Source organism: Equus caballus, chromosome 13 (assembly GCF_041296265.1).
Source record: "Equus caballus isolate H_3958 breed thoroughbred chromosome 13, TB-T2T, whole genome shotgun sequence".
Lineage (NCBI taxonomy): Eukaryota > Metazoa > Chordata > Mammalia > Perissodactyla > Equidae > Equus > Equus caballus.
The window spans coordinates 50,951,634-50,977,146 of record NC_091696.1 but is presented as its reverse complement, the minus strand read 5'-3'; the positions used below and the strand labels follow the sequence as shown (position 1 = coordinate 50,977,146).

Sequence of the window (25,513 nt, the reverse complement as noted above, 5' to 3'; positions counted from 1 at the left end):
AAACATAAACTAAGGGAGTTCATAGCCAAAAGACCCCTACTACAAGAAATGTGCAAGAAGGCCATCGTACCTGAAAAGAAAAGGGAGAAAGGGGTACAAAGCACAGAGTAAGGAGTTAAGTAGGTAGACAGAATCAGAGCAGGATAGCAAATACTCAAATATAGCATTAAAGACAAAGGGAAGGAAAACATCAAAAACAAAGATAATCTTGTCATTTTAACCATAATCTCATAACACAAAATGGAATAAGATGTGAGAAAAACACCTTAGGAGGGGAAGAGGAAAGGGACTGAATCTGTTTAGTCTAAGGTAATTAGAGGCCATCAGAAAAGGGACTATCTTATCCACGAGATTTTGAATACAAACCTCAGGGTAACCACTAAACAGAAAAGCAGAACAGAGACACAAATAATAAGGAGAAAACAAAGAAACACAGCGTAAAAAAACTACATAACTTTATTGGTAGACTAAAATACACAGGACAAGAAACAAAAGAAATGCAGAAGAACTGAAAACAAGTGATAAAATGGCAGCATTGAGCCCTCATATATCGATACTCACCCTAAACATAAATGGATCGAATTCTCTAATAAAAAAAGACACAGAGTGGTGAGATGGATTAAAGAACAAGACCCAAGAATATGCTGCCTCCAGGAAACACATCTCAGCTCCAATGACAAACAGAGGCTCAGAGTGAGGGGATGGAAGACGATACTCCAAGCTAATGGCAAACCTCCAAAGAAAGCAGATATTGCAATACTTATATCAGACAAAGCAGACTTCAAGATAAGACAGGAAAAGAAAGACAAAGAGGGGCAGTATACAATGATCAAAGGGACATTCCATCAAGAAGACATAACACTTATAAATATCTATGCATCCAACACAGGAGCACCAAAGTACATAAAGCAACTGTTAACAAACCTAAAAGAAGACATTAATAATAACACAATAATAGTAGGGGACCTCAACACTCCACTCACATCAATGGATAGATCATCCAGACAGAAAATCAACAAGGAAACAGTGGAATTAAATGAAAAGCTATTAAGTCCAGATGGACTTAATAGACATATATAGAATATTCTGTCCAAAGCCAGCAGAATACATGTTTTTCTCAAGTGCACACAGAGCACTCTCAAGGATAGACCATATGTTGGGAAACAAGGCAAGCCTCAATAAATTTAAGAAGATTGAAATAATAACAAGCATCCTTTCTGATTACAATGCTATAAAGCTAGAATTTAATTACAAGAAAGAAGCTGAGAAAAGGACAAAGATTTGGAGACTAAACAACAAGCTATTGAACAAGCAATGGATCATTTAAGAAATTAAAGGGGAAATAAAAAAATATCTGGAGACAAATGAAAATGAAAACATACCATACCAACTCATACGGGATGCAGCAAAAGCTGTATTAAGAGGCAAATTCATTGCAATACAGGCTCACCTTAACAAACAACAAAAAGCCCAAATAAGCAATCTCAAACTGCACTTAATTGAATTAAAAAAAGGAGAACAAACAAAGCCTAAAGTCAGCAGGAGAGAATAATAAAAATCAGAGCAGAAATAAATGCAGTAGAAAAAAAGGCAGTAGAAAGGATCAATGAAACAAAGAGCTGGTTCTCTGAGGAGATAAATAAAATTGACAACCCCCTAGCCAGACTTACAAATAAAAAAAGAGAGAAAGCTCAGATAGATAAATAAAATTAGAAATGAAAGAGGAGAAATAACAACAGATACCACAGAAATACAATGGATCATAAGAGAATACTATGCAAAACCATATGCCAACAAAATGGACAATCTAGAGGAAATGGATAAATTCTTAGACTCTTGCAATATCCCAAAGCTGAATCAAGAAGAAACAGAGAATCTGAATAGATGAATCACAAGTAAAGAGATTGAAACAGTAATCAAAAACATCCCAAAGAATAAATGCTCAGGACCAGACAGCTTCCCTGGGGAATACTACCAAACATTTAGAGGGGATTTAATATCTATCCTTCTCAAACTATTCCAAAAAATTAGGGGAGATAGAATACATCCTAACACATTCTATGAGGCCAACATCACTCTGATACCAAAGCCTGACAAGGACAACACAAAAAAGGAAAACTACACCAGGCCAATATCACTGATGAACATAGATGCAAAAATCCTCAACAAAATATTGGCAATCTGAATACAGCAATACATCAGAAAGATCATACATCATGATCAAGTGGGATTTATTCCAGGGACACAGGGATGGTTCAACATCCGCAAATAAATCAACGTGATACACCACATTAACAAAATGAGGAATAAAAACCACATGATCATCTCAATAGATGCAGCATCTCAATAGATGGAGAAAGCATTTGACAAGATCCAACAGCCATTTAGGATAAAAACTCTTAACAAAATGGGGCAGAAGGAAATTATCTCAACATAATAAAGGCCATATATGACAAACCCACAGCCAACATCATACTCAGTGGGGAAAACTGAATGCCATCTGTCTGAGAACAGGAACAAAACAAGGATGCCCACCTCACCACTCTTATTCAACATGGTACTAGGGGTTTTGGCCAGAGAAATTAGGCAAGAGAAAGGAATAAAAGGAATCCAAATAGGGAGTGAAGAACTGAAACTCTACTGTTTGCAGACGACATGCTCTTATATATAGAAAACCCTAAAGAATCCATCGGAAAACTATTAGAAATAATTAACAACTACAGTAAAGTTGCAGAGTAAAAAATCAGTTGCATTTCTGTACTCTAATAACAAACTTACAGAAAGAGAACTCAAGAATACAATTCCATTTACAATTGCAAAAAAAAAAGAATAAAGTACCTAGGAATAAATTTAACTAAGGAGGTAAAGGACTTATACAATGAAAACTGTAAGACATTATTGAAAGAAATAGATAATGACTTAAAGAGATGAAAAGAGATTCCATGCATAGGGATTGGAAGAATAAACACAGTTAAAATGTCCATACTGCCCAAAGCAATCAACATATTCGATGCAATCCCAATCAGAATCCCAATGACATTCTTCATGGAAATAGAGCAAAGAATCCTAAAGTTCATTTGGGGCAACCAAAGACCCCGAATTGCTAAAGCAATACTGAGAAAAAAGAACAAAGCTGGAGGCATCACAATCCCTGACTTCAAAATGTACTACAGAGCCATAGTGATCAAAACAGCATGGTACTGGTACAAACACAGATACACAGATGAATGAAACAGAACTGAAATCCCAGAAATAAAACTGCACATAGGGGCTGGCCCTGTGGTCAAGTGGTTAAGTTTGTGCGCTCCGCTGCGGTGGCCCAGGGTTTCGCTGGTTCGAATCCTGGGCACGGACATGGCACTGCTCGTCAGGCCACGTTGAGGCGGCGTTCCACATGCCACAACTAGAAGGACCTGCAACTAAGATATACAGCTATGTACCAGGGGGGATTTGGGGAGATAAAGCAGGGGGGAAAAAAGAGGATTGGCAACAGTTGTTAGCTCAGGTTCCAATTAAAAAAAAAAAAACACAAAAAACTGCACATATATGGACAGCTAGCCTTCAACAAAGGTGCCAAGAACATACAATGGAGAAAAGACAGTCTCTTCAATAAATGGTGTTGGGAAAACTGGACAGCCACATGCAAAAGAATGAAAGTAGACCATTATCTCATGCTATACACAAAAATAAACTCAAAATGGATCAAAGACTTGAAAATAAGTCCTGAAATCCTAAAACCCCTGGAAGATAATATAGGTAGTACACTCTTTGACATCGAACTTAAAAGGATCTTTTCAAATATCATATCTTCTCAGACAAGGGAAACAAGAGAAAAAATAAACAAGTGGGTGTTCATCAGACTAAAGAGCTTCTGCAAGACAAAAGAAACTAGGATCAAAACAAAAAGACAACCGATCAATTGGGAGAAAATTTTTGCAAATCATATATCTGATAAGGGGTTAATCTCCATAATATCTAAGGAACTCACAAAAAAGGAACAACAAAAAACCAAAAAGCCTGTTCAAAAAATGGGCAGAGGATATGAGCAGACACTTTTCCAAAGAAGATATACAGATGGCCAATAAACACATGAAAAGATGTTCAACATCACTAATCATCAGGGAAATGCAAATCAAAACTACACTAAAATACCACCTTACACCTGTGAAAATGGCTATACTAAGACTAAAAACAACAAATGTTGGAGAGGGTGTGGAGAGAAGGTAACCCTCATCCACTGCTGGTGGGAGTGGAAACTGGTGCAGCCACTGAAGAAAACAGTATGGAGATTTCTCAAAAAACTAAAAATAAAAATACCATATGACCCAGCTATCCCACTACTGGGTATCCACCCAAAGAACTTGAAATCAACAATCCAAAGTAACATATGCACCCCTATGTTCATTGCAGCACTATTCACAATAGCCAAGACATGGGAGCAATCCAAGTGCCCATCGACTGATGATTGGATAAAGAAGATGTGGTGTATATATACAATGGAACTTCTCAGCCATAAAAAAGGAAAAATTCACCCCATTTGCAACAACGTGGAAAGACCTGGAGGGAATTATGCTTAGCGAAATAAGCCAGACTGAGAAAGACAAACATCAGATGATTGCACTCATATGTGGAATACAAATAAACACACGGACAAAGAAAACAGTTCAGGGATTATCAGGGGAAGCGGGGTGGGGGTGGGCACAGGGGGTGAAGGGGAGTATGTACATGGTGACAGACAAGAAGTAATGTACAACTGAAATTTCACAATGATTTAACTATTATGAACTGAAATAAATACATAAATACATAAATAAATAAATAAAGGATTATATTGGCACAACTTTTTTTAGAAGAGATACCCAAAAACTCTTAATCAGCTCTAACTTTTCTTGTTAAAACATATGGACTTACCTCATTCTTTTTAAGAACTGCATAACATAGGGGCCGGCCAGGTGGCGCAGTGGTTAAGTTCACATGTTCCGCTTCTCGGCAGCCGGGGATTCGCCGGTTGCGATCCTGGGTGCGGACATGGCACCGCTTGGCATGCCATGCTGTGGCAGGCGTTCCACATATAAAGTAGAGGAAGATGGGCATGGATGTTAGCTCAGGGCCAGGCTTCCTCAGCAAAAAGAGGAGGATTGGCAGTAGTTAGCTCAGGGCTGATCTTCCTCAAAAAAAAAAAAAAAAAAAAAAAAACTGTATAACATATGTTTATCAAATTTATCAAAATAAGTAAATAAAGAACTCCCAGCCTATTTAGTTGACATATGACATATAAATGTGATTGATGAACATTTAGGTTGTTCCAGTGTTTTATCATTGCAAATGTGCTGCATAAGACATTCTTGTGCATATAACTTTGCTCAGATGTACAAAAATATCCATTCAGACCACACTATTCCCATTTCTGAGTTCTTTAAATTTCCTTTTTGCTAGAATGTAAGTCCCATGGGGACAAGGATTTTATCTGTTTTGATCACTGTTTGTAATAGATTACCGTTGAGCACATATTCAGTCCCCACCCCCTCTTGGGGTAACATAGTCTTTCCTATTCTATTCACTTTGAACTTGGCTGTGTGACTTGTCTTAGTCAGCAGAATGTCAGTAGTCAAAACATAAGACCTTAAACCTGCTTGCACAGCTTGGCTTGGCTCTTGCACTCCTGTGATTCCCACAAGAAGGACCTTCACCAGGTAGCTGCTGCCCCTGTAGTCCAGGCTCCAGAATGCTGCATATGAATCAAACCCGAATCCAACCTGAAGTCTAGAGTGAAGCAGAGCTACCTCAACCAACCTGCAGGCCCGTGAGTGAGAAAAATAAACATATACTATAATCCACTGGGTTTTGGGATATCTTTCCCACAGTACCACTGCAGCAATAACTGAATTATTCAGTACCAGATGTGGAGAGTATTGTACAAAAAGCATAAAATACGTCACATTGGTCTCAGGACCAGGCAAAGAAATTGTTATAGGAGGATGGAAAATGGTCACCGTGTTGTGTAATGGTGAAACATGTGGTAAAACCATTGCCTTCAGTAACTTGGCCAACTTAAAGAACTTGTGGCATTTGCCAAAGAAGGTTTGAGGCAGAACATGGGTAGTTGAACATAGAACATAGGTTGACTGTTGATAGCTGATTTTGGTTAGATAATTCAAGAAAAAAATAGTCCAATGAATTCAGGAAATAACTGACTAGTTTTTTAGGAATAATTAAGAGGGAAAATAGAGAGCCCAGAAGTTGTACAGTTAGAACGTGCAGCTTTTTCACCAGATCAAAGTTGTGGCCATTTAAAACACATGAACCCCCATATATCCATCACCGAGATGCAGTAATTTTCAATTCATGGGCAATATTGTTTCACCAATACCCCTAACTTCTTTCCCTTGCCTGTTTTATTTTAAATTTCAGGCATCATTTCATCCATGAATATAGGATAAAAGATAAGGTCTCTCGCTCTCGCTCTCTCTCTCTTTTTTTTTTTTTAAACATAACCACATATCATTATCATGCTTTAGAAAATTAACAGTAATTCCTTAATTTTATCAAATATTTCTAATTGTCTCATTAAAATATTTTTTTTCCACATTTTTGAATTGGGACTCAAAATCTTCACATTACTATTGATTATATATCTTAACTATTGTTTAACTTCTCATTTAAATTATAAGCTCCCAGGGCCAGCCGTGTGGCCGAGTGGTTAAGTTCGCCTGAAGCACTTCAGCAGCCCAGGGTTCGCTGGTTTGGATCCTGGGCATGGACCTACACACCACTCATCAGGCCATGCCATGGCAGCATCCCACATGGAGGAGCTAGAATGGCTTACAACTAGGATATACAACTATGTATTGGGGCTTCAGGGAGAAAAAAAAAAAAAGAGGAAGATTGGCAACAGATGTTAGCTCAGGGCCAATCTTCCTCACCAAAAATAATAATAAATAAATAAACTATAAGCTCCCCTTTCATATCTTTTGTTCTTACAATATATTTTTTACAGAAATTGAGCTATTTGTCCTGTGTAGTCTCCACAGGCAGGATTTTGACCCTTGCATCTCTATGGTGTCTTTTAAAATGTTCCTCTGTCCCCTGTAAAATGGAATTTGGATCTGGAGGCTTGATCAGATTCAAGTTCAATTTTTTGGCAAGACTACATCATAGTTGGTGGTATGTTTTTCAACAAGAAGGTAAAACGTCTAGTTCTTTTTTTTTCTGATGTTAGTAGGCATTGATGCTTAATGTTAAGATCCATGAATTCATTACTTGTTGCAAGACAGTGATTCTTTAATTTTATTATTCTTTTTTCATTTACTAACTAGAATATTCCTGTAAAGAGAAACGTCCCCCCTACCCCCCGCTATTTGGTTCCCCAGCATTTTGTATAAAAAAGGCAGGATAAATGCTAGATTCTTTCATTTTGTCTACATGTGTTCAAAATAATGAGCTGGTTGAATAGCAGCCTCCAATGATAACCAACTAGTTTTTGTTTTTTAAGTATAATTATAAACTCAAAGATTTAGACATATTTGATATTTTTCAATAATTATAGTCATTATCATTATTGATTCTCAAATTGCCCTATCTTTGGCCATCAGGAACCTCTATAAAGTTGGCTTCTGATTTCTTTTGGCAGAATCTCGGTAGTCTTTTGATAGCATCCTTGCTATCTGGTATTACAAGATGTTCTAGACTCATTCTGTACATTTTCTGCCCCAGACCTAGAATTGGCTATTTCTCTAAAGTACCTGTCTCCTTTTATTGGGAAATGGTGCTCACTGCTGCTGAGCTGATCATTTTTCCCATGCTCTTTCAGTAGACACAGTTAGGAAACATTTTCTTAAGATAAAAATACACCATGAGCTCATACTGATACTTCCAATTCAAATTTAAAACTACAGAGTTTTCTCCTAACCTCTTTGATGAAACATTTGTATCTTCTATCTCCCATGGTGAGACAATGTCAATGCCACCAGGCATAATAGAGTGTGACATAATCCTTTACTTTCTTCCATGATAACAGTCTCAGAATAGCGGTGGGGGAAATCAAGATTCCTGTTATAGCCATTTTGAATTTGAGATGTCCATTAGACATCCAAATGGAACTATCAAGAAGGAATTGTATATGTAGGTTTAGACATCAGGGGAGAGGTTGGAGCTGGAAATATACATTGGGGAAACATCAGCATATAGACAGTATTTGGGAAAAACTGATATCTTAACACTGCTCAGTCTTCCTATCCATCAACATGAAATAGCTGTCCATTTATTTAGATCTTTGGTTTCTTTCAAGTTTTGTAGTTTTCTTCTATAGATCTTGTACATATTTAGTTAGATTTACACCTAAACATTTTTTTGGTGTACTAATAGAAATAGTGTTGTATTTTTAATTTCAAATTCCACTTGCTCATTGCTGGTATATAGGAAAGCAATCGACTTTGGTAGATTAGTCTTGTATCCTGCCACCTTGCTATAATCACTCATGAGTTCCAGGAGTTTGTGTGTGTGTGTGTGTCTGTGTGTGTGTGTATCTGTGTGTCTGTTCTTTGGGATTTTCTACATAGACAATTATGTCATCTGCAAACAAAGACAGTTTTATTTTTTCCTTCCCAATCTGCATATATTTTCTTTCTTTTATTTGTCCTATTGCATTAGCTGGAACTTTCAATATGTGTTGAATGGGAGTGGTGGGAGTGGATATCCTTGCTCCTGATCCTTGTTCCTTATTCCTGATCTTACGTTGAAAGTATCTAGTTTCTGTCCATTAATTATTATGTTGGCTGTAAGGTTTTGTACATGTTCTTTATCAAGTTGAGGAAGGTCCCCTCATTCTTAGTTTGTGAACGTTTTTATCATGAATGGGAGCTGGATTTTGTCTAATGCTTTTTCTACATCTGATGATTACATGATTTTTCTTCTTTAGCTTGTTGATGTGATGGATTACATTCATTGATTTTTCAAATGTTGAACTAGCCTTGCATATATATTTCATTTGGTCATTGTGTATAATTCTTTGTATACACTGTTGGATTCAATTTGCTAATATTTTGTTGAGGATTTTGGCAGCTATGTCCATGAGAGTAATTAGTCTATAGTTTTCCTTTCTTGTAATGGATTTGTCCAGTTTGGGCATTAGGGTAATGCTGGCCTCATAGAATGAGTAAGGAAGTGTTCCTTCTGCTTCTATTTTCTGGAAGAGATTGTAAGAATTGGAAAAATTTCTTCCATAAATGTAGAATTCACCAGTGAAACCATCTGTGGCTGGTGCTTTCTGTTTTGGAAGGTTGTTAATTATTCATAGTTTAATTAAGACAAGTCTATTCAGATTGTTTTTCCTTGAGTGAGTTTTCAATTGTGTCTTTCAAGGAATTGGTCCATTAATCTCGGTTCCCAAATTTGTGGGCGTAGCGTTGTTCATAATATTCCTGCATTATCCTTTTAATGTTCATAGGATTTGTAGTGATGGCCTCTTTTTCATTTCTGATATTAGTAATTTGTGCCCTCTCTTTTCTGTTGTTGGTTAGGCTGGCTAGGGGATTATCGATTGTGTCAATCTTTTCAAAGATCTTTTCTTTTTTTTTTTTTGAAGATTATCCCTGAGCTAACATATGCCACCAGCCCTCCTCTTTTTGCTGAGGAAGACTGGCCTTGAGCTAACATCTGTGCCCATGCCCATCCTCCTCCACTCTATATGTGGGATGCCTGCCACAGCATAGCTTGATAAGTGGTGTGTAGGTCCACGCCCAAGATCTGAACTGGCAAACCCTGGACCACTAAAGCAGAGCCCACGAACTTAACTACTGTGCCACCAGGCTGGCCCAGATATTTTCTTTTGATTTTGTTGATTTTCTCTGTTTATTTCCTGTTTTTCATTTCATATATTTCTATTCTAATTTTTATCATGTCTTTTCTTTTGTTTACTTTGGATTTAATTACATCTTCTTTTGTAGATCTTAAGGTGGAAACAAGATTATTGATTTTAGTCCTTTCTTCTTTTCTAGTATATGCATCCAATGCTATAAATTTCCCTCTAAGCATTGCTTTCATTGCATCCCACAAATTTTGATAAGTTGTATTTTCATTTTCATTTAGTTCAAAATATTTTTAAATTCCTCTTGAGACTTCTTCTTTGACCCATTTGTTATTTATGAGTGTGTTGTTAAATCTCTAAATATTTTGGGATTTTACAGCTTTCTGCTATTAATTTCTAGTTTAATTTCATTGTGATCTGAGAACATACTTTGATTTCTATTCTTTTAAATTTGCATGGCCTAGATGTCATCTGTCTTAGCGATGTTTCATGTGTGCTTGAGAAGAATGTGTATTCTGCTTTTGGTGAAATATTCTATAAATGTTCAGTGAAGTGTTGAAGGTGAAGGTGAAACTGGAATGGGCTCAAGAGAAAATGGAAAGATGATGAGACCCACCCTACCAAATAAGGTTAATGAAAAGCACTGGGTTTTTTTTTGTTTGTTTTAAGACTGGCACCTTAGCTAACATCTGTTGCCAATCTTCAGTTTTGGTTGTTTTTTTCCCCTCCTTCTTCCTCCCAAACCCCCCCCCCCCGCCCAGTACATAGTTGTATATTCTAGTTGTAGGTCCTTGTGGTTGTGCTATGTGAGATGCCGCCTCAGCATAGCTTGATAAGCAGTGCCATGTCGATGCCCAGGACCCGAACCAGGGAAACCCTGGGCCACCAAAGTGGAGCGCACAAACTTAACCACTCGGCCCCGGGGTGGCCCCAAGCATTGTTTTTATTAGCTTTATAATATTGCACCATTTATTCAACCATTTAGGTTGTTTCTAATTTTTCAGTCTTATAATATTATATTTTGCCTTGTATCATAAAAGGTAAAATGCTAAGGCAAAGAGTACTAATTTTTTTAAACATTCTTATCACAGTAGATGGATGCTATCATTCCTCCTTTGCCAAGCCGAACATTTACGCGCACACACAACCCTGCTCGTTCAATACACCCAAAACATCTTGTTCTTTCAATTTATAACTCTTAAGATTACTAGTAAGGCTGAATATTCCTATTTCTTTTAACCACTCATGTATCTTTATCTAAAAGTATCTGTCCCTGTCTTCTTGTTATTGGAACATTCCCTCACGCTGTCCACTTCCTCCCCTATCTCATCTTTCTGGTCTCAGTTTAAATGCCACTTCCCCAAAGTCCTCTCTGGGAAATCCACCTGTAACACTCTCATAGAATCCTTTTCCTTCCTAGCACTTGTCACAGTGTGTAGCTGCATACATGTTTTTGAGATTTACTGAATTTTTCCCCCCAACCCCCTCAACAAAACTCCGTGGGTGTGTTGCTCCCCTTTACAACCCAGGGCCTGGTGCCCGCCTTTAGGGGATACGTGCCTTCAACTTGTAGTTGGTGTTGGAATCGGATCTTTGGTCCTTCTCATTTTCTAACTGGAAACCCATTTGTTGTGTTTGCTTTTTTTCATTAACTGGCATCAGGCTCCTTACTGAGCACTTAGTCGTCATCTAACAGCTTCCCTGTGCTCTCGCATTTGGAAGTGGTGGACCCTGGGCATACTGGCCCTGAGTCCCTGGGCAGGGGCAAAGGGCCCTCCTTTGTTGCCCCTCCAGGGTCTGGGGATCAGGGGCCGAGAAGTCGACGGGCCCAGACCCCACTCTCTGGGGACAGCAGGTCTGACAACCCTGACTGGGGGTCCTCAGGCTCTTGTGTACACTGCATCCTATGCCATGGAGGGCACCTCCCAGGTGTGGGAAGGTGGCTTAGGTCATGGGAGCATCACCTACCCACACGCCTTGGGGACTGTGTAGCCCAAAAGTTGAGCAGGAAACAGGATCATTTTGCGCCAGGGACCCCCCACCCTCTCCAGTCACTGCCAGGCAAGTGGCTCAGCCTTTACATTTTCTAGGTGTGCAGATGGCTCCTCTGCCCAGGTGGACCTTGGCAAGACTTCTGGAGGAATAAGAGAATAACGCTGTTGGCAGCCAGTTTGGTCCCTAGTTTTAAAGGATACCATAGGCTTGAAATACAGCTGATAAAGGAAAGTTTCTCTGTGGCCTTTAAAGTGGTTTTCTGTTGTTGTTTTTAATTAGGACTCAGGACTGAACTGTATCATAAAATGTCCTTCTTTTAGTATGCTTTGTACCAAAACAAAGCTTAGAACTATATGTTTAAAATAACAAAAAAATTGCAACAGGCAGAAAAAAAGAAACAAAACTATTATTTGTAGATGATATAATTTTAAACCACAAATTATAACAGAATTGAGAAATTATTGAAAATTAAGAACATTCAGTGATGTGGCTAGTTTCACAAATACATAATTAAAAATAACTTTCCTATGTAAGAGCAATAACCAACTAGAAAAATATAATGAAAAAAACTATTTACAATAACAAAATTGTATAGAACTTTCATGAAGAAAATTAGAAAAATTTACTCAGGAATATAATACTGTAATAAATGGAAAGGCATGTTCCTTGATGGGAAACAACATTTTTAAAGTGAACAATCTTTCCCAAATAGTTTATAGGATCAACCTATTCCAATCAAAATACTCATGTAAAACTTTGGGCAACCTAAAAAGGGCAAAACTGACCAAGAATCCTTAAAATCACACACCACAGGATCGGTCCCATGAAGGCACCGCTGGCCTTGCCTCCAGGCAGACAAGTCAGGAAAGTCTGGCTATCTGGAGGCCAAAGAGAACAAATATCCACCACAATGAAGACACTGGAATCCTGTCTCTTGAGGGGCAATGTGAGCTAGCCACTGGAGACATAATTTCTAAAAATAAAACACTCTGCTTGTGAGGTAGTGACCACCCATTGCCAAAGGTCTGATAACTGCTTAGAGGGGAATGAAGTATGTGGTAAGGTTATTGACCAGCCATGGAGCCAAGCCAACCTCTTTCTCCTCCTCTTCAGGCTCTTTGAGTTTCCTTCCTAGCAGGTGTCTTCTTGGCTCAGCAGAGGGCCAAGATTCTGAAGAGCTTTTCTAGTAGTGGGGCTGGGTGGCCAGGCCTGAGCAATCCAAACTTCTTTCAGCAAGGAAAAGGCATGAGAGAGCTGTTTGAGCCATTATAGCTGAACAAAATACAGTAAGAAGAGTAGACATTTTTAAATTATGTTCTGAAAAGGATTTCTGTAAAATAGTCACTTTTCACCACAAATTGCAAATATTACTGAAATTGTTAGTTTAGATCACATACAAATGACAGAGTAAGTCTTTGACATTCAATTGCTGTATTCTTCTATATTCCAAAGTAAACAATCCCTTTCAACACTCAAGCTTTAACAGGATGTTCTTAGAGGGTTATATGAATTGCTAATAGAAGCTGTTGGCTTAACCTATCAGTAGTTTGGTTCTTTCAGGGGAACACAGTCCCAGATAAGGACCTTGGCATTATTTCTCTTTTCTCAGGTGTGAATTCCTATTTGGGAGAAAAATGGACATACTTTCAGTACACAAGTCACTCTGTTCACCTTGCAAGTAAGCAGCCTCCAGACTCACATTCAAAGCCTTTCCCCCGAAAGGGATTTGTGACCTATACACTGTTGTGTAAGTTCACAAAAGAAAGCTCCTTAGTCCAAAAAGCCTGGCTGCTAACTGAGGTATAGCCCTTGAGGATGTGTTTCTTCTTTGTGAATTTTCTAAAAATTTGAGGTTTTAGCCAAAATGGGCATTTATCCAAATTTGGCTATAATGAGGTTTTCACATATTTCTATCTTTTCAGACAGCCTGGGAATTCCGAATTCCTTACGAAACATTTCAGGTTGAGGTAGGACCATCAGACCTTTCCCGATCACACTTCTGCTTTCGGGTCTTACAAGCTGAGTGGGTTTTTTCGTGCCGGGTACAGTTTGACAGCCGACCAAATCTTCTCCCACATTTTCTGCAACCATATGGCCTCTCAGCCTCATGACTCTGCAGATGAAGCACAAATTCTTCATTCCCTGGGAAGGTTTTCCCACACTCCGGACACTTAAATATCTTCTCCCTTATATGGATTCCTTCATGGCGACTCCGATGAGAATTCTGACGAAAGTTTTTCCCACATTGAGAACACGAATAAGGTTTCTCTCCTGTATGGATTCGCTCATGTTTATTAAGGTTTGTTTTATGATTGAAGCTTTTCCCACAGTGACTACAGTCATAGGGTTTTTCTCCAGTGTGAGTCCTCTGGTGGGAAATAAGGTAAGAACTTTCATTAAACTGTTTTCCACACAGTGGACAAGTGTACCATCTTCGTGTTCTTCGATTTCGGGTAAGTGCAGTAACATTGATATCCACATATTTTGAGAGTTCTTCTAGTGGAGTATCATTTTCAATGGTAACTAAAAGATTTCTCATTTTCCTTTCCTTTGGAATGGATGTATTTAGTCTTTCTTCTTTATGGCAATCTGGAAGTTGCTCAGAGACCATGGAACAATCCATTTTATCACAATCTGAAAACTGTTCTGTATGATTTTTATTCTCTACAGGTTCCTTCTGAAAATCTTCACTCTCAGGATTACTGTCATTGACTGCTGAAAACAGAGAGCATTTAATAACTTTTGAGGGATATGACACCAGGTGGGAAAAAACAAGTCAGATTTCTCATGAAACAATAACCTTGAAAGTCAGAAATCTGAGGACCAGCAAATAACTGCCATCACCACTCCTCTTCCACTCTTATTAAGGGTGGAATACATGACTGATAAATCTTTCCATACCCCACAATGTAAGCACACAGTCTTTTGACTTTTTTAAAAAATGAAATGAATGGGACTGAAAGACTTCATGTTTGTTTTCTGAATAGGCACAAATTAGTCCCTCACCAAGTTCATACTGACCTTATATTCTGTATAGAGCACTGAGCTAAGCACTAGGTGTTGCAGAACATAAATACTAAAGAGTACCAAGGATACTGGTCATAATCTTTAGGAGGCCAGTAAGTGAACAGTAAGATGAGTTACTTCCAGGTTTTCACTACATTAAATATTATAATAGTATAGCATTAGATAATACTACAATATTCTATATAGTGAAAAACCAGAAACAATTCAAATGACCAAAAACAAGGCATACCATATTCACAAATGGATTACTATTTGGGGATTAAAGTGATTACTACAACTGATAAAATGAAACTATGGTAGAAGTCAATGGTGGTCTTTTTGGGGGAAGAAGAGGAGTAGTGGCTGTGCAGGGGGCACAAGAGGGATTTCTGGGGTGCTAGGAATAGTCAATTTTGGGTGGCAGTTTCAGATGTGTATATTTTGTTAAAAGGTGAGCCCTACACTTATGATTTGTAGACTTTTCTGTATTTATATTATACTACCAAAAAAAGTGAGTGAAATAACAGATTATAACGACTAGGTAACAAAGTGGAAAAAAAGTATGCTGTGAACAGGTGGGGTGACAAGGGACCCCTATGCTCTGGACAACTTACTGAAAATAAAGAGTTAAATCAACCACTTAGATATCTGGCTGATCTTGAAGCTGGAATGTGAATTTCTGCTGTATTTAGCAGTTTCACACCAATGGAGTTTTTCTTTGTAATTATCCATTTCAATTATTCTCTTAGGATAATGAAAATGCTGGGTCAAAGAATATGCCAATTTTTATTACGCCTTTTTTTTTTAAGATTGGCACCTGAGCTAACAACTGTTGCCAGTCTTCTTTTTTTTCTGCTTTTTCTCCCCAGATCCCCCCAGTACATAGTTGCATATTTTAGTTGTGGGTACTTCTAATTGTAGCATGTAGGATGCCACCTCAGCATGGCCTGATGAGTGGTGCCACATCCGTGCCCAGGATCCAAATTGGTGAAACCCTGGGCCACTGAAGCAGAGCACACGAACTTAACCACTCGGCCACAGGGCCAGCCCCCACAGCTCTTGATATGAACTGCCACACTGCTTTCCAAAGAAGATGTACCAATTTCAATACAACCATCAACATGTGGATATCAATTTTAACTAATCTTGCCAGCATTAGATAAAATTTAAAAATATTTAGTAGATACAAAATGGTTTCTCATTGTAGCTTTATTTTGCACTTTATTTCAAACTAGTAATTTTATCTATTGGGTGGGACTTTTATAAATTTAAAGAAATCTCATATATTCCAAATCTTATTCTCTTTGTCAGTCACTACTGACGTAAATATTTTTTTAATTTTTTAATTTTACTTTGTTGGTGAGGAAGATTGGCCCTGAGCTAACATCTGTGCCAATCTTCCTCTATTTAATATGTGGGACACCACCACAGCATGGCTTGATGAACAGTGTGTAGGTCTGCACCCAGGATCTGAACCCATGAACCCAGGGCTGCCAAAGCAGAGTGTGCAAACTTAACCACTACACCGCTGGGCCAGCCCCGAGGTAAATATTTTTTAATTGAAGTCTTCCTCTATAACTCTATAACTTGAAACCAGAAAAAAAAATACCAGTCTTTCAAAATCTGATAAATTTCTACTCTGTTTTTTGGCCATTCTTTTATGATTTATTTTTATGGTTAACTCCAATACATTTGGAATTCAGTATCACACTGTGTTATTGTTTGAAACATGTCTAATGTTGGTAAAACCAGCCAGAATATCCATTTCTACCTTTTTAAAAATTTTTGAATCTGACTGTATTTACAGTATAAATGAATTTTATATGCATTTGGAAACCAAAAAATTCATGACTTGCTTTATTGCAATATTCGGTTTATTGTGGTGGTCTGGAACCAAACCCTCAATATTTCTGAGGTATGCCAGTAGTCTCTTTTTATTCTTCTGTTGTTTCTTTAGACAATACATTTCCTTTTTCTCCCCTTTCTTATATAAAAGGTAGTATACTGTGTATATTTCTGCTACTTACTTCATTTCAATCGCTATATTCCAGTGCACAGAGATTATCATGGTATGATACATGGACACACCATATTCCACCAGTCCCCTGCCGACACACACAGACTGTTTTCATCCTTGTGTTTTTTACAAAGAATATCACGATGAATAACCTTGTTTGTACATTATTTTGAATGTGTGCCATGGCTATTATCTGTAAGTCAGATTCCCAGAGGTGGGACTGCTGGATCAAAGGGTAAACACATCTGTAACATGGGTAATTACAGATTCCCAGATGGAGGGACTATACCATGCTGCATGCCCACCAGCAACAGACTGTCTCCTAACTACCTCACCACCAGTGTAAGTTTCTGATTCCCATAATCTGACAGGTTAAAAAAAAATGGTAAGTCAGTAGAGGTTTAATCTGCATTTTTTTTTTTTTTTTGGAGGAAGACTAGCCTTGAGCCAACTACTACCAATCCTCCTCTTCTTGCCAAGGCAGACTGGCCCCAAGCCAACATCCATGCCCATTCTCCTCCACTATATAGGTGGGACACCTATCACAGCACGGCTTTTGCCAAGTGGTGCCATGTCCACACCCGGCATCCGAACCAGTAAACCCCAGGCTGCCGAGAAGCAGAACGTGCAAACTCAACCGCTGCGCCACCAGGCTGGCCCCTTAATCTGCATTTCTAATTGTAAGTAGGGCTGGACATCTTTTCATGTGTTTAAGGGTAATTTGTATTCCCAAGTGAATCTGTTGCTCTTTCTCTTCCCTATTTCTAGGTGCTCTTTATAAATTAGGAAGATTAGGCTTTTGTCTGATATGAGTTGTAAATATTTCCCATTTATTGCATTTTATTTGCTTATATATTTTTTATTTTGCCATACAGAATTTTTTTATTTTGATGTATTCAATATATCTTTTCTTTCAAAACTTCTAGACTTTTGAGTCTTAATTAGAAAAACCTTCCTATCCCATGGTTATAAAAAAAGGGGACCCAGGGTCCAGCTCCAGGGCTGAGTGATTAAGTTCAAGTGCTCCGCTTTGGTGGCCCAGGGTTTTGCTGGTTCGGATCCTGGCTGCCAACATGGCACCGCTCATCAAGCCATGCTGAGGTGGCATCCCATATGCCACAACTAGAAGGACCCACGACTAAAAGAATATACAACTATGTACCGGGGGGGCTTTGGGGAGAAAAAGGAAAAATAAAAATCTAAAAAAAGAATCCACTCATATTCTCTAATTGTGCTTTTATTTTATTTATTTTTTTAATACTTAAAATCTTTGATCCATCTGGAGTTTTACTTGGTGTGCAAAGTAAGGTATGATTCATCAAATGGCTACTGAGTTGTCCCAACACCTTTTAACAAAAAGTCCCTTTTCAGGGGCCAGCCCCATGGAATAGTAGTTAAGTTCCATGTGCTCCACTTTTGCAGCCTGGGTTCAGATCCCGAGCGTGGACCTACACTACTTGTCAGCCATGCTGTGGCAGCAACCCACATACAAAATACAGGAAGACTAGCACAGATATTAGCAGAGGGCTAATCTTCCTCAAGCAAAGAAAGAGGAAGAATGGGGGCTGGCTTGGTGGCACAGCCGTTAAGTTTGCATCTTCCACTTTGGCAGCTTGGGGTTTGCCAGTTCGGATTCCAGTGTGGACCCACACACTGCTTGGCAAGCCATGCTGTGGCAGGTGTCCCACATATAAAGTAGAGGAAGATGGGCACTGATGTTAGCTCAGGGCTAATCTTCCTCAGCAAAAAAAAAAAAAAAAAAAAAAAAGAAGTCCCTTTTTACCTTGCTGATTGGAAATTCTAACTTGATCATAAACTAAATCCTCCTGTGTATTTGAGACTATTTTGGGACTTCTTATTCCATCTCATTGGTCTGTCTGATCACATGCCGATACCACAAGTTTTCCTAAGACAGCTTTAAGCCAATTATTACAGCATCAGCTTTTTTTTTTTTAAAGCCTTTATTTTTTTCCTTTTTCTCCCCAAAGCCCCCCAGTACATAGTTGTATATTCTTCATTGTGGGTCCTTCTAGTTGTGGCATGTGGGACACTGCCTCAGTGTGGTTTGATGAGCAGTGCCATGTCCGTGCCCAGGATTTGAACCAATGAAACACTGGGCCACCTGCAGCAGAGCGCGTGAACTTAACCACTTGGCCATGGGGCCAGCCCCGAAGACAGCTTTAGAGGTTCCTTTCACAGCTGATATACTAGAACCCTTCCCACCCCACTGCTCTTCTCCATTTTCCTAGTTACTCATATTTATTTTTCCATTTGAATATGAGATCAGATTGTCTAGTTCCAGGGGAAATTTTGCATTATATCATATGTAAATAGATGTAATTTTATCTTTCTCTTAAATTCTTATAGAAATAATTTCTTTCTCATTTAACTGCACTGGCTAATACCTGAAACACAATATTAAATATTAGTAGTGACACTGGGCTTCACTGCTGCATTCCTCATTTTAGGGGGAATGCCTCCAAGTGTTTCCTGTTAAAGACGATGCTGGCTGAAAGGATAAGTTAAGGAAATATCCATTAATTACTATTTTGTTAAGTGTTCTTATGAAGGGGTTTGTATTTTGTTAAATATCTATCAATAAATATGAAAATGATTATAGGAGTTTTGTTTTTATTTTAAGATGGATTATATTAATAGACTATTATTCAATCATTTTTGCATTCCTGGAATCTTATTTGGTCATGGCAGTTTTTATCAGGTTATGGTATCTTTGTTACACTAATTTCATTAAAAGAATTTGGTGGAAGTTTTCCTTCTTTTTGTATACTCTGGAAGTTTTCATAGCATTTGAACTGTCTAATTTTTAAAGATTTACAAGAACTTTCTGTGACAGAGACTGGTCCCTTTTCTTGGGGAGGGGGCTAGTTTTTTGACAATTTCAATTTCCTATATGGAAAAATCTATTTATTAGTCCCTCTGTTGTTTCTATTTTTAACTTATTGACTTCTAGTTATGTATTTGTTAATACTTTGCTTTCCTTTACCTTGTTGTTTTCCTAACTTTGAGTCAGAGGTTTAATTACTTTCATTTTTCTAAATTAATGAATATGTTTTCAACATGTTTTTTCAGCCACGAATTTTCTTCTGAGTACCACTTTAGGTTAAATCATAGATTCTGATATATAGTGTTTTCTAGAAAAATTATGCAATTTTAATTTGTATTTTCCCCTTGACCCAAGGTTACTTAACAGTTTTAAAATGTCGAGGTGGAACGAACTTTTTTTCTGATTTATTAATTTCTCGCTGTACTGCATTGTGATAGATCCCTTGGTATTATCTCTACTTTTTGGAATCTACGTGTCTTTGTCGCATAGTATGTGGTCAATTTGCATCCATCTTGAGAAGGCATATTCTCTTACCACAGTAGAGGGCAGGCATAACCATAACAACTATCTCACTGAGGATTTGTTTAAGTGTTCTACATTTTCAGTTGTTTTCACGTGGTTCACTTGGACTGAGACACATTCTGTCCTCCTCTGTCAAGGGCTCTCCTTTTATTTCTGTCCCTACGAGGTTCATTCCTTTATACTTTCCCCTTTGCAAACTGACCAAATGTTACTATTTCAACTATCAGCTCTATGCTTATGACCCCCAAATCTCTATGTCCTTACATGTGACCTCCAATCCCCAAAGGCCAAGTGCTCAGAGGATAATCTCATATTTCCTGCCATGGATCCAATCTCATCTAAAATCAAATCCATCTTCTTCCAAACTCTGCTCCTGTGTCTAAATCCTGCCTTGACCTTGTCATAGCTTTTTAGAGCTATACGTTTCACACTGCTTATCTCTTTATGTGAATGACTTATCTTACAAAACAAATTGGAAGCTCCTGGAGGGTAGGAATGGAGCATTATGTATCTTTTTAACACACTGAATATCAACTCCAGAACCCAGCCCTGCCAGATGAAAAAACAAGTAGCATTTATTAAATGTTGGTGAATAACTCTAGGCTTAAATCATCAGCTTCTGGGTATGGGCAAGGGAAGGGTGAGGATTAGGTCTCAAGGTTCATGGCCAAAGTGGTCCTGGAGTTGGCAACATACCCACCAACCAGTCACCCAAAACAAATGGCTAGCTTTGCTCAAGACTCAGCGTAAAAAATCTGATCTGCTTATACTTTTCCCTAAAATAAATAAAACATTACATAGAATAATCTATGGGAAATCAACCATGCCCATTATGTACCACAACCCTGACCACACGGTGTAAGACAACTATAGAGTTCAATAGTCATTATGGACATTTGTCACTCCAGGCAACTCACAAAATCTACTCTTTGCTCCACTTCAGCCTCAGAAGCAAACAGCCCTGATGGCAAGGTAAAAAGTATTAGGCACTCAGCAAAATGATTTTTGAGGGCTCCTGACTCTGGGGTAGCAGCATATTTCTAGAGAAAAACTGAAGCATCTCTAAGCAGCTTAGAGAGAAGCTGCTGCAAGATAAGTTCATATTAGTACTGAGGGCACTTGTTAACCATTACTGGGAAATGAGTACACATGAAGAAGGCCCCATTCACCAACCATATAGGAAATTCTCTGACAAAATTATGAGAAATGCAGCAAGGAGGCAGTATAGCTCTGGGCCAAGACTGCAAACTCTTCTGTTAGATTCCCTGAGTCTAAATCCAAATCCCTGCTCCACTACCTACTGATGTATGACCGTTAGCAAATTTCTTAACTTTTCTCTGCTTCAGTTACATCACCTATAAAATAGCAATAATTCCTTACCCCACAGTACTATTGTGAGAGTGACATAAGATGATACATGCATGCAAAGTACTTAGACTAGTGCCTAGCACATAATGGCATGCAAGTGCTTAATAAGTACTAGATATTATTTCCATCAACAGTGTATTCCACTGTTGGAATTCACTTAGGCTTGTAGGCTTCATAGCTATTGAACATCAAGGAAACAAAAGACTTAAAGAGTTAGTCATGTGTCCAATGAAAGCGCTAATTTAAAATATACCTACCGGGAGAATAGCACTGAATCCACAAAATGGATTCAGAAACAGTGTGCCTGCATTTTCTGTTTGAATGTTTGATATTACTACATTAGCCACAGGTTTGCTTACCAAGAGAAGTTCCCCCCACTCTACCCTTGCAGCCCTCAAGATACAGGGAAAATGACTACCCCCAGCTGGAGCAGGCTCTGCCAGAGGGGATAAAACAAAAATTAAACGTGTGTGTGTACATGTGCTTAGGTGGTGTGAATAATGTCTTGAAAAAGTCTGAGATGAAGCAGAAGAACATAGCATTCAATCTGAACACACGAGGGACTTGATTTTCTTACCGAGTAGCATCATCTCCCCAACACTGTCTCCTTCCTTCTCTGAGGTGGGCTGTTGGACAGGATCCAGGTTCACACATTCTTCTTGGGAGTGAAATACATTCAAATCCTCAAAGACCATCAGCTCCTAAAAGAGCAACACGTCCCACTCCTCTTAATAACAGAAGCTGCTTGACAGCCCTACTGGTAAGAAAGACTTAGACCCAAGATCAAGGTAGGGATGGCAAAAGGGATCTGTAAGTTCCATGCCGTGGAGCACAGACAAGAAAGCCAGGCTCAGAGAGGAGCTAAAGGAAAAGCAGAGGACAAACATCCAAGGAGGCAGTGATGAACAAGCCCACTCTCCTTGCTGACTCCCAATAGTGTGTTTTAATACAAGGTGGCTGAGAGGGAGGGCTGCAAGAGCAGAGAAGGAGGTGCACTCAAACAGTGAACGGGAAAACTGAACCCACCTCAGGCTTATCTTTTAAACACAGAGACACCGTCTCCTGTTTCTGCCGGATTCCTTCTCTGGGCAGAAGCTTCACTAAGGGATGAGGTTGCACTGGGGAAAGAGGAAGCTGCAGTTAATGGAAAAGTCAGTGACTCTACTATGGAGACTCTACCCACACCTTTAGACCAGAATGTCTTCATTCCTTCTGCAGGAAACTGATGGCTTTTTCTGCTCCTGTGAGTCCAGTGAGAGATCAAGCCATAAACCACAGGGTCTCAAACCTATATGGGGTCTCCTCATTATTAAAAGAATGATTTCCCTAAGCACCTTTTACTATTCCCATTACTACTAGAGAGAAGGTTAGGAGAAGATAGTCTGAAGATACCCACAGCAAACACAAAATTTCCAAAATTCCACATAAACTGAAGTCAATTCAATAATTTACTTACATTTCCTTATCCTAAAAAGATATATGCCCTGCCCTGCAAATGTTTGTGTAAAACTGACACTACCGAAAAGATGCGCACTGTTTATTCTATGGCCTTACACACACCCAGCAAACCGCACAAGCTCCAGCTTGAGAAAAAACACTCCCTCTCCCCAACTTGTTGACCTATTAGAATCAACTCCTTTTTGCAATTATCTACCATCCTGAACCATTACTAACATGGAAGTCTATCTCAGCCCCCAGTACCATTCCTTTCTCTTCTAGTGAAACAGCACCTCCTTCTTACCTCTGTTCTGAAGGTCTGAGCTCACATCCTTCATAATAACCAAGGTCTCCTTGACTTTCTGACTGGGCTGGACCATGCTTGGCTTGGGCAAGAAGGTAAGGAAATGCTCCAGAACCAGCTGGTGGATGGTCTTGGGCCCACTAGTAGCATCTCGAAGTAGGTCTTGGCCCAGCTTGGAGTCTGGAGGAACTCTCAAAATAAAAGACCGCTTTGGCTTTGGGGGCATAGGAACCACTTTTGCAGCCATCACACCTTGAGATCACACACCACACTTGTTTCAGCAGAGCTTCGAGAGCCACTTCTTACTGAAGGAAATCTGTGGAGATAACCAAGCTGCAGATGAGAGAAACCATGGGTTAGCCACAAGATCAGGCAGGGCATGGCTGCCCTCCCATAGGTGGCTTGGGTAGTGAGACCACATGAGATCTAAATCAGAATGGAAAGATAAGCTGAGGTAGGAAACTCATAACTGAAAAGTAAGGTCCCTGAACCAGATACTCTTAGCACGGCCTGAAAGGAAGATCCTGAGAACGAAAGCCAAAGAATGTACAAACCTCAAGGGCCAAACGGAAGGGAGCGCAGGCAGTCGGCAGAAGACAAAGGACCAGCCTCCCAGAAATATGAAGTGCAAACACCACTGGGAAGAGTGTTTTAACTTAGGCGGGTGGAAAGAGAAATGGGCTAGAAGACATGAAATCTGGGGTCCAACACCGAGGGTATCTGCTTAGAAGTCAGCCTGGCCACTGAATCTGGCCGTACTGCGCCCCTTGGACCGCAAGTCTCTCGGATGCCCTTCAGGGAGCAGTTGATGGCTCAAAGAGCAAACTCAAGGCCGCATGAGGTGACCACACAAGGCCTGCTGACTCTGTTCTGCCGTCAATGCGCTGTTGAGAGCGGCAGGGAACATCCCACCAGGCCAGGCCCACTCTGGAGACTCTCCCACCGGCCAAGGGGCACCTTTACCGCGCCCCGGCGGCACTGCCTGGGGCGCATTCCCGGATCCCTATCTGGCCAGGCTCCCCCGGCAACAGACCACGCTCCGCTCCCCAGAGGCCACCTCAGCCTGGTTCCCGCCCTCGCGGAGCCCCTCACCTCTCGGGGGCCCTGTCGCCCCTGGGCGCTCGCTGAGAATGGCCCAGAGACCCGGCTCGGGGAGCGACCAGGAAACTAGGCGCGAGAAGCCAAGCCCTCCCCTCGCCCTTCCCAGCGTCCTCACAGGCTGCGAGCGACTATTGGTGTGCGCCGCCGTCAGTTAGGGAGGACGGCGAGGACGCGGTGCCTTCTGGGAGGCCGAACGCCTTGGCTGCCGTGACGTCACGCCCGGTGCCCCGTTTCCGGTGCGGAAGCCTGGTCTCCCCACTCGGAGCGGGCAGTCTGCGCTTGAGAAGGCGAGGCTCGAGGCCGGCCGGCGGAGCTCTCAGGGCCGGAGGGAGGCTAGGCTGACGGCAGCCGCTCTCTCTGTGGTTCTACCTGGGAGATGGAAAGCAGAAGGCAGCCTCCAGTCCTCCATGACGGGCTGGCACCACTCCAGGTACGAACTGTCAAACTTCAGGGCCTGCTGGGAAATGTAGTTCGGCTCCAAACAGCCAATGGGAGACCACTAGGCGCGGCGGTTGAGGCGGGGCAGGGCCTAGGCTCGACCGGAAGCGGATTGTCTTTGGGACCGGAAGGTTTACGGAGGCTGCAGCAGTTTCCGCTGCCGCGTCTGGGGTGGGTTACAGGACTGCGGAGGTTGCCAGTGGGTGGTTCTAGACCTCTGCCTGGTCGTGGGTCCTGTTAGAGCCGTCCCTTACGACAGTAGCGGCCCGTAGGTTAGAGCCGGCGACCCTCCCCTCCTCTGCTTGCCAGCTTCTATGCTGCGGTCTGGACCGGCCATCTTCTTTTATAAGAAACCCTGGTCGTCCTCCGACCATCTCCGTTTCCGTCCTCAGTTTCAGCCTCTCACCGACGCCTAACAGCGTCTTTTTCTCTGTATTGTTCCCATACTCGGTTCATTCTCCAGTGAGGCACTGATCAGGATTGGGACTGCCCAAGGGCAGGGATTACATTATTCCTCTATGAAACGCCAGTCTCTGGCGGGATGACGAAAGTAAAAATAGAAATGAATGCCTTTTCTTAATGCTAACTGTAGGTGACTCACTTACCCGTGGCTTAAAATGTTATAAAGAGACTAGTGTCGAAACTGTGTGGCACCAAAGATTTTTAAAAAATAAA

At 40.2% G+C, this 25,513-nt stretch overlaps 1 protein-coding gene across 6 annotated transcripts; it reads right to left on the bottom strand.

Moving 5' to 3' along the window:
* Positions 1 to 12,206: 12,206 nt before the first annotated feature.
* ZNF200 (zinc finger protein 200) lies at positions 12,207 to 24,887 on the bottom strand. Of its 6 annotated transcripts, none has more exons than XM_001499040.5 (5): positions 24,392 to 24,887; positions 23,300 to 23,632; positions 22,585 to 22,676; positions 22,136 to 22,259; positions 12,207 to 14,512 (listed from the first exon to the last, which is right to left on the bottom strand). In XM_001499040.5, the coding sequence occupies exons 2-5, from the start codon at positions 23,544 to 23,546 to the stop codon at positions 13,758 to 13,760; spliced, it is 1,218 nt and encodes a 405-aa protein (XP_001499090.1). In that variant the 5' UTR covers positions 23,547 to 23,632; positions 24,392 to 24,887; the 3' UTR covers positions 12,207 to 13,757. The 6 variants fall into 6 exon arrangements, with proteins under 6 accessions (XP_001499090.1, XP_005599089.1, XP_005599090.1 ...); XM_005599032.4 differs by having other exon boundaries at positions 12,207 to 14,515; positions 24,392 to 24,595; XM_005599033.4 differs by having other exon boundaries at positions 12,207 to 14,515; positions 23,300 to 23,615; positions 24,392 to 24,583.
* Between the last annotated feature and the right edge of the window lie 626 nt (positions 24,888 to 25,513).

Coding starts and splice junctions, on each gene's coding strand:
- ZNF200 (XM_005599032.4), bottom strand. CDS start 23,546: ATGGCTGCAAAAGTGGTTCCTATGCCCCCAAAGCCAAAGCGGTCTTTT. Junction 22,260..22,584: donor GTTTAAAAGATAAGCCTGAG/GTGGGTTCAGTT, acceptor TTGCTCTTTTAG/GAGCTGATGGTCTTTGAGGA. Junction 14,516..22,135: donor TGGGGAGATGATGCTACTCG/GTAAGAAAATCA, acceptor CTCTGTTTTCAG/CAGTCAATGACAGTAATCCT.